The sequence below is a fragment of the Callorhinchus milii genome, unplaced genomic scaffold (genome assembly GCF_018977255.1).
Source record: "Callorhinchus milii isolate IMCB2004 unplaced genomic scaffold, IMCB_Cmil_1.0 Scaffold5, whole genome shotgun sequence".
NCBI lineage: Eukaryota > Metazoa > Chordata > Chondrichthyes > Chimaeriformes > Callorhinchidae > Callorhinchus > Callorhinchus milii.
The window spans coordinates 22,582,177-22,598,900 of NW_024704746.1; the positions used below are offsets into that span (position 1 = coordinate 22,582,177).

Consider the following 16,724-nt stretch of genomic DNA (forward strand, 5'->3'; position numbering starts at 1 on the left):
ATATACTGCGAAATGGAGTGACTGTATATTTTGTGGGTGAAACACAGCAGCCAATTAATGCCTCTTAAGCCTGGGGTTTCACGATATACCCTTTACGGCAATTAAAATTTAAAACCTTCACCTTTCGGGTGAGATTTGATTTAGTAACACAGAGCTATAGTGTTTTTTTTTAAATGTGGAAAAAAAAATGTAAGTCAAATCAAAGCTTTAAAAACGATTTTTCCCCAATGAACACTGGAGGCACTCTAAGCCTCTAAATTCTCAGAAATCTGCAATCAGCATCGTCAGGAGAAAAAAAAGGGGCTGAGACTCACTGGCAACAGATCCAAGTGGGTTACTTATGCTGGAGAGGAGTTCAGGGATAAAACAGGAGCCCAAAGACTTTGCAAACACAGTGAGGAGAGGAGAGGAACTGCATTCATCACATCACTTCAGTGCTGCGTTGAGTTGAGTGTTGTGAACAGGATTTCTCTCTCTACCCTTTCTCCTTCCCTCCCTCCCTCCCTCTTTTCAAGTCAGATCTCTCCCTCTCTCTCTCTCTCTCTCATTCATTCTGCAGATCCAAAGGAAAAGCACAAGTTTATTACTACCAACATTTGCTAAGTTTACTTGTTCCAGTGCTGACTGACCACGAGTGCTCCCCCCCCCACCCCCCCCCCCACCCCACACCAACTGTTTAGACAGAGAAAGAAGGAAAAGAAAGAGAGGGAGAGAAAGAGAAAGGAACTCACTAACTTAAAACTAACTTTGTGCTGAAGTTGTTCAAGGAAAGAAAAAAAGCTGCCAGAAAAAAAGTAGAGCAAAAAAGTAAAAGGGAAACTCCAGGTTTTCAGTTGCATTTCGACTAGGGATTTTACAGCAGTTTCTACAGATGCAGAACTACAAATACGATAAAGCAATGCCTGCTGACAACAGAAATGGTGGGACTCCAACTCTGAATAACAAGGATCACAAGAAAGTTATGTTGATCTGCCTGGATCTCTTTTGTCTAATACTTGGTGAGTACATCTTCCAAAGAGTAATAATTGCATGCTGTGTGCATCTGTGTGTGTGTGTGTGTGTGTGTGTAGTGTTTACATCTTGTCAGAGGGACAAGGCAATAGGAATTGTCACTGTTCAAATACAAAGCACAGGAGCAAACTTTATTACATATATCTATATATATTTATATACATAAAATAATTATATTTTAAAAGATCCAAACAAGATTCATCTGGTCACGTCTTCCCAAAGCATAAAGCAACTGGTGTTTTATTAATAGGACAGTTACATAACTATGGTTGGGTTTTTTTACACACACATATGAAGGATACGTTTGCTCACAACTCACTGAGCATAAGGATACATATTCACTGGGAAATTAAACAAGTTGAGGCAGCTGGATATGAAATCATCAGCCACTGGAGTTCAGAAAACAATAATTAGTTTAATCTCTGAGTGTGCTGTGCACTTTGCGATCAAAGTTTGCACAGTGTTGTGCAAGTCTATTGGTTTACAGTGTATTTATTACCTCGATTTGTCCTTGTTTTATTCAGGTCACTCCTGAATTTAAACGATGCAATGCAATATCCTAACCCAGAATCAGATGTCAGCAAGGCTCATTCGACCTTTACCTGTAGTGTATAACAATAAAAAAATTAATAATCCTTGCATTTGATACAGCGCCTTATCACGTCCTCAAGATGTCTCAAAGCACTTCGTAGGATATACTGTTAAGTGAATTGACTGTATATTTTGGGGACGAAACACAGCGGCCAATTGCGAACAGCAGTGTCCCCACAAACAGTCGTGGATTGAGTGACCAATTATTACTATTATTATTTTTAAGCAATTAGCACCCCCAGAAAAACTTGTATAAATGTTTACAAGTTGAAAGAAACTTTGTTACACATACATAATAAATCTTTAAATACTACTTGTAAATATTTCATACTTTAATTCAATGTATAGTAAATAGGGAATGAACAGGTAGGGAGGTACAGCCTTTTAACAGCTAAGATTTCACAAGTGTGTTCATTGATCCAACCTTTAGCCTTTTAAGAATGAGCCATATTTTCTTCAAACATTTTAATAATTCAGTATGCACAGCCATCGATTAGTGGAAGCAACATTAGTCCCAGTAGGTTTATAATAAATGGTAGGATTTAGAATGAATATTTGAGGGGACAAAGTGATAGGGCATTGCACCTGATACCATTCTGTACCAACCACTACACCCCGAAACCCTGGAACTCTCTCCCTCAATCCCTCCGCCTTGCCCCCCTTCTTCCCCCCCCCACCCCCCTCACCCCCTTTCAAATCCTGCCTAAACACCTTCCTTTTTGATCGTGCTTACGGTCACCTCTCCCTCTCCCCCTGACTGGGCATCAAACTCCGCCACTGTCAAGCGCTCCGGGAAGTTACCCCGCCCACGTGAAGGGTGCTATATAAATGCAAGTTGTTGTTGTTGTTGTACCATGTGTACAAATATGAGCGCCAATTATTACGCTGCTTATTCAGAGTGCTTGATATCATGTCTCTTTATCACGTCCCGTTAAGAGACAATCCAGACGGTCGGTTCTGCCGAGGGAATCGGATGGCTAAACTCGATATAGATTTAGGAATCGGCACATGATATTTGGCAGGTAAAGGGTTACAGGGCTGTCAGCACGAACCTTTAAACAGCTCTATGAACATGTCAATGCCTCGGATCGGGCAGGTTCCGTGCTGGGTGGGAGTGGGGGAAGAAGGAGATGTTACAACTCAAGGTGATAGCTGAGGGCTTTAACCTGCACCGAAGCCCCCGCTATCCCAGTAGAGTACCCAAATGCTCAGGCGCCACCTGTTTGGTAATATGCGGCTGTGTTGGAATGTGCCTGGAATGGCTTTGAATTTTTAAACACTGTACAATCATAGACAGCACTGGTTTTACTGCGGATAAAGTAAACCATTTAAATCCAGACTCTCGTGGGAATTATTATTTGTTATCCAACAAATAGGATCACTGGATTGTAAGATATTACTTGTAAGTACCCCGCTAAAACCCCTTGCCTTAAAATCACATATGTACACATCTGCTATTAGTAAATTTCTGTTTGGCCAACTCACAATTCCTCTCCTTACTCTACTTACCATAACCCCCTCCCTACCCCACCACTACCCTTCCCTAATGTAGCACTTGTGAAGCCATTCCTGTTACAGATCTGGTATTAAACAGCATCTCTGCCAATCCTGACCACTTAGCACATAGAGCGATGGGATTCCAAGGCACCTCTAATCTAAACAAGAGCCTGGAGGCTACCATCCCCAGTTTGTGTTTTGACAGTGTTTGGACGATATGTTTCATTAGATGTTGAGAATGCAAAAAGCCCAAGATCTTGTTTACATATTAACTCTGTTAAGTCCAGATAACCCAGTGACACAGGTTCCAGTCAATGTGTTGTATTAAATCAGTGTGATTGGGGGGGACGAAAATTAGTGCCATTAGTTATTAAAACCAACAAAGTTTCCCCGGCTTTTGATTGATTGCAAACTGAAACTTATTTAAGTTTTGTTTGTGTGTATCAATCGGGGGCATATGTTTTCGTGCCCTAATAGACACTTTGGGAAGGTATTAATGAGTTTTACTAAAGCCTACATCATTAAGTGTAATACACATAACTGTCTTAACCCAATCCATCAATGAATCATTGTTTTTTAAAAAATATTTCAAATCCACTTGTTCTTCTTCTGAGTCAAGTCAACAGCAGATCCCATCAATATTTGCGATTTCCTCCCACCACTTTTTTCTCCAAAACAATGCACTCTTCAAAAGAGCATCTGTCTGTCTGAAAAACTGACTCCCTGTTGAAATGGGTATTAGAATAGCTGATCGCAAGTAAGCCTGTTCTAATTTCTTGTCACAACAGCTCACTCCATTGGGCTCTTTTTCTGGCAGAGAAACCCTCCTTCTCTCACTTTTAACCACATAAAGAGCACCTACAATAGGAGGATTTCCCTGTGTATATACAGGAACTGAACTGATGCCTCACTGTGCTGTTTTACTCTGGATTCCTTGAGAAGATACCGTGTTACTCAATATTTCACAATAAGGCTTCCTAAGAAAGCGAGATGAATATTCAAAATAATTATTTCAGTTCAGGGAGAGTCGCTGTGAGTGTCCTATAATGGGCACCCATTCTGTTTATCGTTTTTATTGTTTTGATACACATACTGATTATTAATTTGAGAGATTATTCTGAGAAGAGAATGGGGGGAAATGAGAGGGGGAAACGGGGTTAAAGGTAATGCAGCTGTTAAAGTAACACTGTACAACATCATTGTTGCTGTTGAAAAATAACAGATTGGTCAGGACATGTTATCTTTCTGATAATAACCTGCTTGATGAAAGCTAGGCTGGATGGCGGGCCCTCTATTGATATGTCCTTTGAGGTTGGTTTGACCATTTAAATCACAAGAGCATTCCTTCTGTAGACCAAGTGGAAGAACATTGCATCCTCTCCAAGATCTACAAGAATACTGCTTATCGTTTAGTACTCTGTCCCTAAAACTGGTGGATAGTCCATTAGTTTAAGAGTCTCCATTACTCTTGAGGCCATTGATCGCCTTATGTCAAGCACTTTCATATTGCATTTGTATGGTATCCGTTTACTGAGAATCAATCACTGTTCTGATAAATTGCAGCAGCATATTTTTTCAATTAAGGCATTCAGGACACCCGTTAAGTGAACTTTATCAGACCCCGCGAATGCTTTCTGAAACGCAAGCTGTTTTTATGAACATAATATGGGAAGCAGAGGACACGTACACAGACATGAAATCACATGAATTTACTTCAACTTCTTGCTATTGTAGCCTTTGATTGGTGGGCCAATCTGATAGTCCTGAAGGAGACAGCAAGTAAGGTAGACTAAAGTACAGAAGGCTGTTGTGCAGACAGTCGTGGGGTTGAGGTTAGACAGAAGGAGTCGTGTCAGTGACAGCTCTAGACTAGCTATTCTACTTGAGGTGTGACTAGAGGGCCTCAAACATCTTCTCGACTCCTTCAAATGACATGACGTCTTCAGAAAGGGAATTCTCTCAAACACCTCACTCACGAGGAACCAGGGATCCCAGTGCATGAAGAAGAAACTCATGGAAAAAGTAAAGAAGGTGGCAGCTTTCCATCTCGTGCACTTAAACAGTGCCTTTCGCATTGGATGAATGTCTCAAATCACTTCAACACCAACTAAGATGGTGTAATAATAATAATAATCCTTATGTTTGATATAGTGCCTTATCATGTCTTCAAGACGTATCAAAGTGCTTCACAGGATATATTGTAAAGTGGATTGACTGCATTTTGTGGACGAAACGCAGCAGCCGAATGTAAAGATTCCTTTTTCTAATTTGGTTTCTCAATCTAGTTTTGAACTCACATAAGCCAGACACCAGCTCACCCCTGGTGGCTCACTAAATGATGGGCTCAGAATTACTCAACTGGCAAAAAAAGTAAAGTTATCTGAGTCGGAAACACCAGTGATTTGTTTTCTTAAACACCCTGCTCCCCGACCTTTTTCATTAAATCATTAAGGAAACTGATGTGCGTATTACAAACCGTGATACTGACACCACATTTAAGGCAAAGGCTGACTATAAATTAGGTCTTAATGTGAATGCCTCTTAACATGACCAAGTGTATGTTGACAAAAGTAAAATTGGGCTAACCGTACTGAAACTATTATTGCACTTCTTATGGTTTTATTTAGCAATCTGGCCTTTGAATCAGAAGGCTGTGGGTTCAAGCCTGGTGTTCGGACCTTGAGCTCATAGGCTAACACTGGGGTAACGCTGCATTGTTGGAGGGCTGCCTTTGGGAGAGACGTTAAACTGAGGTCCTGTCTGCCTGTTCAGGTGGATGTTAAAGATCCCATGATGCTATTTAAAATGAGCAGGGAATTTCTCCAAGCTAACAATCGCCCAGTTAAATTGGTCTTTCACCTCCTGGCTGTTGTGGAAACATTGCTGTGTGCAAAACTGGCTGCTGGGTTTGCTTAGATACACATAATCACTACACTTTACAATAACTACTCAAGAACTTTGTAAAGTGCTTTGAGTTGTGCTCTGATAAAATGCTTTTAATGGTATTTCCATTAGTGGGAGAGGGTTAATGTTGTGCCTCCCCTTTTCTATCAAATGCAAAATGTCTCCAAAATGATTTTTGGAGTTCTTTCGTGGTTTGTTTGTATATAAAATGCTATTGAAGCAAGCAAAAGAATATGATGAATCCCTAGTATAAAATGCAGTAGATTTTTAGAGACTTTTGTTAACCATTCCTTGCTAACTGATATTAAAAACATATTTGTCTTTATTACATCTCGTAATTCATACGGAGGCTAAATGTACATGTAATGTAAATGTAATTTCCAAAGTAGTAAACGCACAATTTCTATTTTCTTTTGTTAAGGGGGAGGGGATGGGGAGGGTGGGGGAAGGGATGGAGTCTGGGGTGAAATGTCTCAGATTCCACATGGCCAGTGGTCTAATCTCCCTGAGTGACATCTGGAATTATTTTCAAGAGGCTTTGCAAGGGTGGTTTTTAGTCAATGAAGTCGTGCTTGCAGTGAAGTGCAGCCAGTCTAGCTCTGAAATGTGAAACTTTATTGCTCAGCCTATTTCCGTGGTACTCAGAGCTAATTGGCGAGTAATTGTTTGCCTTGTTTTATGGCAGAAACTGTTCGATAGAATTTGAAGGACTAGTTAAAAATATAGCGAAGCCAACTGCATCAAATCTCCAAGCTAAAACCTATCTCGTGGAAGAGATCTGGGTGTAAATCAATACCCACAAAATCTGCTTCTGTCACTGTTTTCGACCTGTCCGGGTGGAATTTCAAAAGGGATGAGACGAGGCTAAGACACAGGGACACATACTCACACGTACATAAAAATCTTAATGGGGGATTGTTGCTCTCTGGATGGAATTTAAATTGCTTGGTTCTGAAAGAACTCCCATTATTATGGAGTCGTATTTCATGATTGAGATCTTAACTTTACAGATAATAATAATAATAATAATAATAATAATAATCCTTGCATTTGATATGGCGCTTTTCACGTCTTCTAGACGTCTCAAAGATAATGTTGATATGCTCGCTTGGCTGTGTGTTTGTAACCAAAGGACAGGAGCTTAATTAATTACATGAGGCAGTGCTCATAGGAGTGTAGTAAACAGAGATACAGGAGGAGGCCATTCAGCCTATCGAGCCCGTTCCACCACTTTATCAGGAGATCTTTTTAACCCAATGTCTTGCCCTTTCACCATGCTCCTCAGTACCTCCATTGCCCATTGAACTTGTCTATCTCCCTTTGAAACATCCCTATTGATTCCACCTTTATGATTTCTTTACTATTCTACATCGCGTCTCAATGGCACAGAGACAAAAGAGAATCCTGGTCATTAAGAAGCAGAGAAGATTCTGTAAATACTGGAGGATGAAGTTTGAATGATTCCCGGACCACGAGGTTTAAACCTGATCAGCGTGACTTTCATTCGCTTACTGTCACGAGTTACAATTTGCGAATCCAGTTAGAGAATAATTCATGCCAATATCTGACTCAAAGCCTTGATTTCAGGAGGATGTGCCAAATAGGTCAGCCACTTAAATCAGAGAGAGAGAGAGACAACCCAGGTACCTTTCACCCAACTCCTTCCCCAATTACAGAGCGGGCAATGGCAGAGGCTTAAGAGGACTTTGCCCACTTGTCTTTTTAGTGGATGGCTTGAAGCTTGGGATGGCATACCATGATCTGGAATCAATGCAATGTCACCTTTCTCCCAAGTTGGTACAGCTTATTCTCAAAGGTCTGTGTTCTGGAACAGTATAAATACAGCAGGTCCCAGGCAGACCTTGGAGTGAGGCTTTCTATCGTCAGTGGGTAGCATCCATTCAGTACCAATCAGGAAATCCATGGAGCTTCAGCTATTGGCAAAAGAACTTTCTGCACAAAGATCTGAATCACTGGAAGGCCCCAGATAATCTTTCCTACCATGTAAAGGTACTAAATGTTTTTTTAAAAAATCTGCTATGTTTCCAACAAATATCCGCAGTCTTGGCCAAGAATGGTTCTTAATTTCGACTGCTTTTTTTAAAAAAAAAAGTCAGGCTTGTTTGTGAGATGATTAGATATTTGTGAGTAGAGGTGTTTAAAGATGCCAAACGCACAACTAGGCCTTTGCAGACTGTTACAAATAATTATGTTTTTATGAGAACCGAAGTGTAGGTTTCCTGTGTAATTAGGACTGCCTCTCGTGTCAATTTCAATTATGCCCAAACGCCTGATATTTTTGACATTCTCTGTGTTCCTTGCTTGCTCTGCCCATTAGTAAAATATTATTTTGGGCTAGATTTACTACGTTTTTTGCTGCCAATTAGTACACTTTTAAACAAAAGGCAAAATACTGCAGATGCTGGAAATCAGAAATAAAAGCAGAAGTGTCTGGGAACACTCAGCAGGTCAGGCAGCATCTACGGAGAGATGAAAGTAAAGTGAATTAACGTTTCAAGTCGATGACCTTTCCCAGCGACTTTTGTTTTTATTTCAATATATTGTTAATGTTTACGTTTGACCAGATCAGAAACCCTTCCAGTGCAGACATTATTCTCTGCTCCTTTCCCATGTTTGGCTGCAGTATATAAATGGATAAATGGGGAGAGTGGATCTGCCGCTAGTTATGGGGTTTGTGAGTGATGGACCACTTGGTCTATCAGATCAAATTACTAAACCATCTTTTCAGCATTCACGACAGTGCCTTTGACAGTCAGTTTCTTAGAGTGATTTTCAAGATACTACTCATTTCAAAATGACTGCTCATTTTTATTGGCTGAGCAGTCTATATGGCCCTCCCACCACTCTTCGCAAATTGGTCAGCATAATAATAATAATAATAATCTTTGCATTTGATGTAGAGCCTTATCATGTCTTTGAGACATATCAAAGTGCTTCACTGAATATACTGCATAGGTGCTTCACTAAAGTTTAACTTGGACCACAGGGCTGTATGTATTTATTCAGTCGTTGGTGACTTGCACAGGTGACGGAATCAAGGCTAGCGTTAATGTATCTGCAAATCTATGCGGTGCAACTCCAGTCCCCAGTGAACGGTTACTTTGAATAGTTTTGTGCTTATCTGCATGTGGTAGTTAGTTAGTAATCCTTGCATTCGACACAGCCCCTGAAACATCAAAACATCTCAAAGTGGCTTGCGGTAGGTTTCAAGAAGAGGGAGGAAGTGGTCCTAATAGAAAATAAACAGTTAATATAAATGCATATTAACATCATTCAAACCCAGGCCACACAGCAGAAACGACAACAACAACAAAACTTGCCTTTCTGTATAGAGTCCTCGCGTCTCAGAGTTCCTGGAGGTTGGCAAGAGTACCATTTACATTATGGATTTGATAAATCGATGCTTGATTGCTAGAGAATCCTATTTTTGTCTCCCTCTGCTTGTCTGTGGGTAATTTGGATTGGATCCAGGATACCAGTTGGTGTGATGCTCTGAGTAATAAGTGATACATCAGTTCAAACCTGCAGCATGGAGCTCGCCGGGTGTGAGATGCCAAGCTTTTTGGGAAGTTCATTGTGTGGCCTCTGTGTGAAACATCAAACTGCTGCTGATCCTCCTCTTATTTTTCTTATCCATCTCGAGGAACAATCAGTGTTTGGTGGGGAGGTCTGTGGGTCTCGGAGTTTCAATTCAATGCTGACTCAATGCCGTCAGGTCAAGTGGGGGCTTTTTAAAGCTCGTCTCCCAGACAGAATTAAACCCGTTGGTTTGCTGTGGGCTTGACAGCAACAATATATAAAAATCCAAACACCACGGAGATGGGGTGGGGGGTGTGCTAAATTTAAACTGTATTCTGAAACACCACCCGACATTAAAGGGCACTACGTAAATACAAATTGGTGTTGTCGTATTTCTTCAGTGAACAACTTATCACTTTCACATAATTGCTCTATGTGTGCTTTCTGTGAATTGGACAGAGAGGGAAGAAATTACCAATATCCTTTTTATCTATACACAGCCATGGCAAAAATGTGCCTTATCTGGTTTGGGGGCTGACGTGTTAACCTCTGTTAATTTTTTTTAGGTTAGTAATTTATTTAAAGTTCACAATCTCTATACTTCTATTGGAGGGTGATCATCAGGAGTAGGGTAATCATTACTGTTCAGCCCTCTACATATCCATTGCCAAAGAATGTAACCTTATCCCTGAATAGCCGACCATTGTTTACAGAGATAATGCCTATTGTGGTGATATACTTTTAGGCTCCGCTTAATGGGATTGGTGTGAGTACATTGTCTTGCTCGTAAGAGATCTCTTTTGCGACCAATCTGATCTTTAATTACACAGTACTTGAGAACCTGAAGATTATGAATGAAAACTGACTAACGTTGTTCTGGATGTGGGGAGAGAGAGATCCGGTTTCTCCAATAAAACTTCCAGACAAATCTGAGCAGGGCCACAATTCCCTTCTAACATGTATATTACTATCCAAACTCCATTTCTGAAGAGACGCCGTTCCTTAACTGCCCGGTTCCGTATAATATGCCATTGTTTTCAGCTCGCACTGTTAAGAGCAGTAAATTTAGATTACTATCAAAATCTGCACATACATCAAAAATCCCTAGAAAGTTGCTGATAAGTTAATGGAGCTGGGCAAACTTAATAACCATTAAGAGGTGAGCGTGTGTGAGAGGTGAGGAGAGGGAGTGTGATTCCACCATGATGGACGGGTTGTTCTGCAGAAAATGTGTTGGTGAAAATTCTCTCTGTTCATCAATCTTCTCGGTAACATTGGAAGGTAACACAACTGGACATACGAGGGATACTTCAACCATCTTTTAACTTTGATTGCCGACAGCAAAGGAACTTCACTCAATGGATGTGTGCCCATTGTGCTAACACTTGATATCCTTTATATTTCAATGATGCTGTGCGTTTTATTCTGCTCCAATCCCTAAATCCAGTGAATCTTTCACTGTGTGCTTTTTAGTGGGATTTCACATTCCTCAATCACACATTAAAAGATTTGCTCGGAACAGAATAACCCACTGAATGGTACTTCACCATGTATCTGGCAGCACCAGGAACAGGAGGCTGGAATTTCACTGTAGAATCGCTTTCCATCTAAAGAGGTAAAGCAGAGGTTGTGGAAGGTGGCCAAATCTTTTTTTGCAGTATTTGATGTTCAGCCATTTACAGAATGGGTAAACGAGTCGAGAAACGAGTTGATTGCTATATTCTTAGCTTTCACTGTTTCCACTGCGAGCCAATCCAGCAATATTCACTTACTAATGGGCTGACATTCTGGTGTCAACCTTCACAGCGTCACAGTGCAGAAAGCTCCATGCAGGTGGTTTGACATATAACTGTAGAACTATTCATTGTTTTGTCCTACATTGAGAACCGCCATGATGACTGTTTTCTGTTTTGTTTGCAGGGCCCTTTTTTGGGTGGGGGATAGTGGTGGGTGGGGGGGAGAAAGAATAGCACCGATGATGTTCTGCTCTGGCTATAGTGACCGCAGTCTTTCCTATGCTTTTCAGACATAGGGTTTGCCCTTGCCCAATGGGAACCAATGCGGTTTCATTAACTGTCACTCATTCCTTCCGCCATGTCTCTTTCCAGGAAAGCAAAAAAAAAGATTAACTTTTTTTTTCTCTGACCGATGGATAGTTTCCATCGCTGGGACCTTATTTGGTTTCAACGGCTCTTTGAGACATGTCAGCCAGTTTCTCGAGGATTACGTCTATTTTGAACGAGTTTTCACATGTAGCGTTACCACAAAGTGCTGCTCTGCGCACATTGAGAATTACAGTCATTTTGACCAAGCTATAATTGCCTAGAACAATGATTAGAAACTTTGTGTGTGTGTGTGTGTGTGTGTGTATGGCATCCCTCTTCCCAATGTTAGCAGGAGTATTGAAAAGTTCAAAGGATTCCAACGTTTTCTCTTCCAATTTCTATATTGTGCGAGAGCCTATTCCCACGGTGGTTTTGTTCTGTATACCCTGTACTTGGTGTAGCTTGAAAAACTCCAGCAGGAGCTGTTTATCCCCAGCAAAGGCCAGGCTGAGAATGGTCTTGGCACTGGCAGCAGTGCACTTTGTGGAGTAAAAATTCTTAGAATGAACCAACTGCTTATGCAGGGCGAAAGAAAAGCTTCTCGTTAAAAGGGGCATAATACTGTATTGATCAAACACTGGTTGGCGTCCTTATGGTCTTAGTTTTTCGAAGCACAAATCTGAGTAGAGTTTGAGGAGACGCTCTCCAATTTTTAACTTTCCATTTTTTGCTGAAATCCATCACCTGAATTAGTCTTAGGTGACATCGAAACGAACACAGACTCTCAACTGCCGGCTATCTCTATCGTCACTGCACTGAACCTGAAGCAGAGTACTTCTGTGCAGTAGTGCTGGTGCTATGAATGTAATGGCACTACAGTAGCACATGGTGGGGTGAAACAGGTCAGTGTTTACTGAGCCCAGGGTCACAACAGGGCTACAGATGGTAATTATTCCAAGTAGTGTAGGACAAGATGCTGTAAAAAAACATCAATGTTGGCTTTACATTGCAGGACCTTCGAGATGTACCTGATTGAAGATTTCCTTTTGAATCCTATTGAAATAATAATATAATTATCCTTGCATTTGATATAGCGCCTTATCAAGTCTTCAAGATGCCTCAAAGTGCTTCACCGAACATACTGTAAAATGAATTGACTGTATAGCTTGTGGGCGAAATAGATGCAGGTTGGGATGATTCATGTTGAGTGATTCATATCAGATTCACTGCAGAAAGTGCTTTAGCAAGAAACGGGCAACATTCAAGGCACATTGACCCACTGCAAAGAGGGTAGAACAAATGCACATGATAGAGTGCGTACGGTTCGACTTATGAATGAATATAATAATAATAATATAATAATCCTTGCATTTGATATAGCGCTTTTCACGTCGGGAGGACGTCCCAAAGCGCTTGAATGGTAATTAAGGCAACTGAAGTGCCCAGTTTCCAAACCAAATTAAAATGGACGTATCTCAGAGAGGACACGGGTGATTGAAACCCACACCTGGCTGGAGCTGTGACTTCTAAAGACCATTATTAATTGACGGCATTATATATATATATATATTTGAAATTTCTGTTTGACTTGGCAAGGCTTTTGAACCCACACGTTCGGCTTCATTACAATCAATCCGATCTGAATAATCCCCGGCCTATCTACTAACAATTAATGTGCAAGGAATACCTGCGGGTTTCGCAATTAAAAAACATCGAAACGAGAGCCCACAAAAATCAGGACCGGTTGAGCGAGAGATCGAAATGTGTCAGAAAACCTGTTGCTTGGTTACATCTTGAAAAAGGGTTTTCACTATTAGAAAGGGTGAGGGGTTTAAAGGCAGGATATGGCTATGGAGAGAGAGGGAGAGTGTGTAAACAAAGACCCCATTCACTGAACCGTTCTTTTAGAAAAATATGCAAGAGTTCAGGTTAGCTTGTAGCTGACCGACTGGGACCATTTGAGGCACAGCACGGGTGCAAGAATGTTCACTTATATATAATTTTTTTTTTTAACTTCGCCAGCTGCCAGGCCCCAGTAAAAATTTGCTCGAGAATGTTTTAATGGTTGCTTATTTCGCCCTTCCTAAGTACACGTTATTCACCCCAGGTTCATGTTCTGAGGTATATATATATATACATACATACATACATACATACACAGTTTGGTCTGCATCCACTGTGCTACTTAATAATAATTTGGTCACTCAATCCACGACTGTTTATGGGACACTGCTGCGTGCAATTAAATTGGCTGCCGTCTTTTGCCTAGAAAATAATAATAATAATCCTTGCATTTGATATAGCGCTTTTCACGTCGGGAGGACGTCCCAAAGCGCTTCACAGAACACACTGTGAAGTGAATTGACTGTATATTTGTGGGTGAACGCGGCAGCCAATTGCGCACAGCAATGTCCCACAAACAGTCACGGATTGAAAATGACCAATTTATTATTCTTTTTGGTTTTGGAGGGATTATTATTAGGCTCTGTGTGGAGTAAGGAAACTTGCCCAAGGTTTCGCCCTCTGCCTGGAATTAAACTCAGGTCTCTCACTTGCAAAGCGAGTGCTCTAACCACTGAGCTACAGGACTCCAAAAATATACAGTCACTGCACTTTACAGTATATTCTGTGAAGCACTTTGAGACGTCTCAAAGAGGTAATAAGGCGCTACATCAAATGTAAGGATTATTATTCTATTGTAACTTTACTGAGCCACTTTTGACTCAAATTTACATTCCATTTTTTTTTGCAAACCGTTCACAGAATACAAAATAGTAAGCGAAATTTATGATTTGAGCCTGGTTTAAAAATAATTGATTAGATTGTTCCTATTTTTCCTAGTGTTCAAAATAATTGCTGCCTATTGTTCAAAATGTTAATCAGTCCATCACTTCTGCTTGGAGCTGTGTGCTCTCTGAGCCAGGCAGCGGGTCAGGCTTTGACACCCGATCTTTCACCACTGTTATTGTGGCCCGGGAAAGGTTGCTCATTCCTGGACTTGCCCAGATGTGATCCTTATCCCAAGGATTTTATTCGGTCCTTTATATTTGTGTTCACATATAATAATCCTTAAATTTGATGTAGCAACTTATCACGTTGTCGAAGTCGTCTCAAAGCGCTTCACAGAATGTACTGTAAAATGTAGAGACTGTATGCTTTGTGGGCGAAACACTATTGAATCTAAATACGCTATTGAGACTCTGTAGGGGGAATGTATTGGATTTCTCATCATAGTACAGTATCTGGCTTTAGTTGAATGCTGTATATCCTGGTGCATGGTTTCAGAATAAAACAGCGTAATCTAGTGCAGCGTTGTTCAAGCAAGTGTTATAGTTGAATAGAGGAGTGTAACTCAGGTCAGAGGAAGAAAAACATGACTGTAATCTCTGATTTCTCTGTGGATTTTTTTTATTGTGATTGAGAACTAGCTCTTCCCAATCCGGGCAGCCCGATTCATCAGAACATAAGAATTTGCTCAGCGAAAGAAGACCAAGGTCCATCTAGTTCACCTTCCACCATCCTGGCAGTCCCTTGACATGTCGTGTCCCAAACTGTACGCTGTATCCCCGAGATATTATTTTCTAGCAGAATTTGTTCTTGAAACAAACAGCACTTTCTGCTTTCATCGCCTCAGGGAGCCTGTTCTGTAAATTTACTACTCGCTCAAACGCTCAGTGATACAGTATTCCAGACTTAGCTACAAACCCAGGACTCCACTGGAGCAATATGTGACTGCTTTCTAAAACCCTGGGGTTTTGATTTTGAATCCATACCTACATTTCATTTGCCACCAGGTCAAGCTAAGTGGTAAAACAAACACTCTATACCATTCAAGTTCATTATTACCCAATAATAATCATACGCCCCATATGTAGGATTTGACTGGAGAATCTATTACAATTCTAAGTTGGCTTTTCCCTCTGAATGTGGCTAAGTCGTTGGCTCTCACGTGCAGTGCAAGTCCCTGATTTCTCTCTGGACTCCAGGCTGTTGGCAGCGTGCCAAAGCCAACTTTTGGCACAAGCAAGCACGTCTGATAGTCAGCATGGTACTGCATGTTGACAGCCTTTATTGACTGAACAACCAAGCCCTTCCTCTCTCTCTGGGCATATTTCACTGCTTAAAACAGGATCCAGCTCCCAGTTCCAGGCAAGGGGATTTGTACAGGACATGGCACACCAATCAACTTTCACACCCGAAACTAAGGCTTTTAGTCACTGAACCCGAATTATGATTTTACCGATTCTGCAAAGTGAATAACAGTGCTGTGGTTACTCTACTTTATCTATAATAATAATACTTATCCTTGTATTTGATACAGCGCCTTATCACGTCTTCGAGACGTCTCCAAAGCGCTTCACAGGATACACTGTAAAGTGAATTGACTGTATGTTTTGTGGGGGAAACGCAGCAGCCAATTGTGCACAGCAGCGTCCCACACACAGTCGTGGATTGAGTGACTGAATTATTTTTTGGGAAGGATTATTTACGCCTGGAAAAGAGATCCGCCAATCGACTAACAACCGGATTCTCAGTTGGTAATAGGATCACCCGCACCTCAAAGTGCCGCCTAGGATTTGTTGTAAAGTGTAGTGACTGTGCTGACCGAGACGGAGTGAACCTATAGTATCGCCCACTAAGAAAATGTATTGCAATCGGGTTAAGAAAATATGTGTGTGTTGGGGGTTGGAGGGAGAGGGGATAAATTATTATCCTTTACACTACAATGTGAATCAAGAAAGATCCTACTTTGGTCTGAACTAAACTACTGAGGTGGATAGAGATTTGTGAGGTCAGGGTATTAAGGGATACGGGGCAAGGGCGGGGAATTGGATTGGAGGTACAGATCAGCCACGATCTTATAGAATGGCGAAACAGGCTCGAGGGGCTGAATGGCCTCCTCTTGTTTCTAAGCTTCTGGATCGGTATGTGCTTGATTTCAAGATCCTCATCCTCACCTACAAGGCCATTCACGGCCTTGCTCCCTCCTACCTCTCCAACCTACTATCCCCCTACCTACCTGCCCGTACCCTCCGTTCCTCTGGCTCTGGTCTGCTCCACGTCCCCCGCCCCAACCGCCCTACCATCGGTGGTCGGGCCTTCAGCCTCTCAGCCCCCAGGCTCTGGAACTCCATC

At 41.3% G+C, this 16,724-nt stretch overlaps 1 protein-coding gene across 2 annotated transcripts in view; it reads left to right on the plus strand.

Moving 5' to 3' along the window:
- The first annotated feature begins 457 nt into the window (after nt 1-457).
- The window catches only part of plpp3 (phospholipid phosphatase 3), a 71,467-nt gene continuing 55,200 nt past the window's right edge, over nt 458-16,724 (plus strand). Inside the window, 1 exon segment of one of the 2 annotated variants that reach the window (NM_001292760.1) lies at nt 458-998. In NM_001292760.1, coding sequence (NP_001279689.1) covers nt 872-998 — 127 coding nt within the window. In that variant the 5' untranslated portion in view covers nt 458-871. 2 annotated transcript variants of the gene reach the window in all.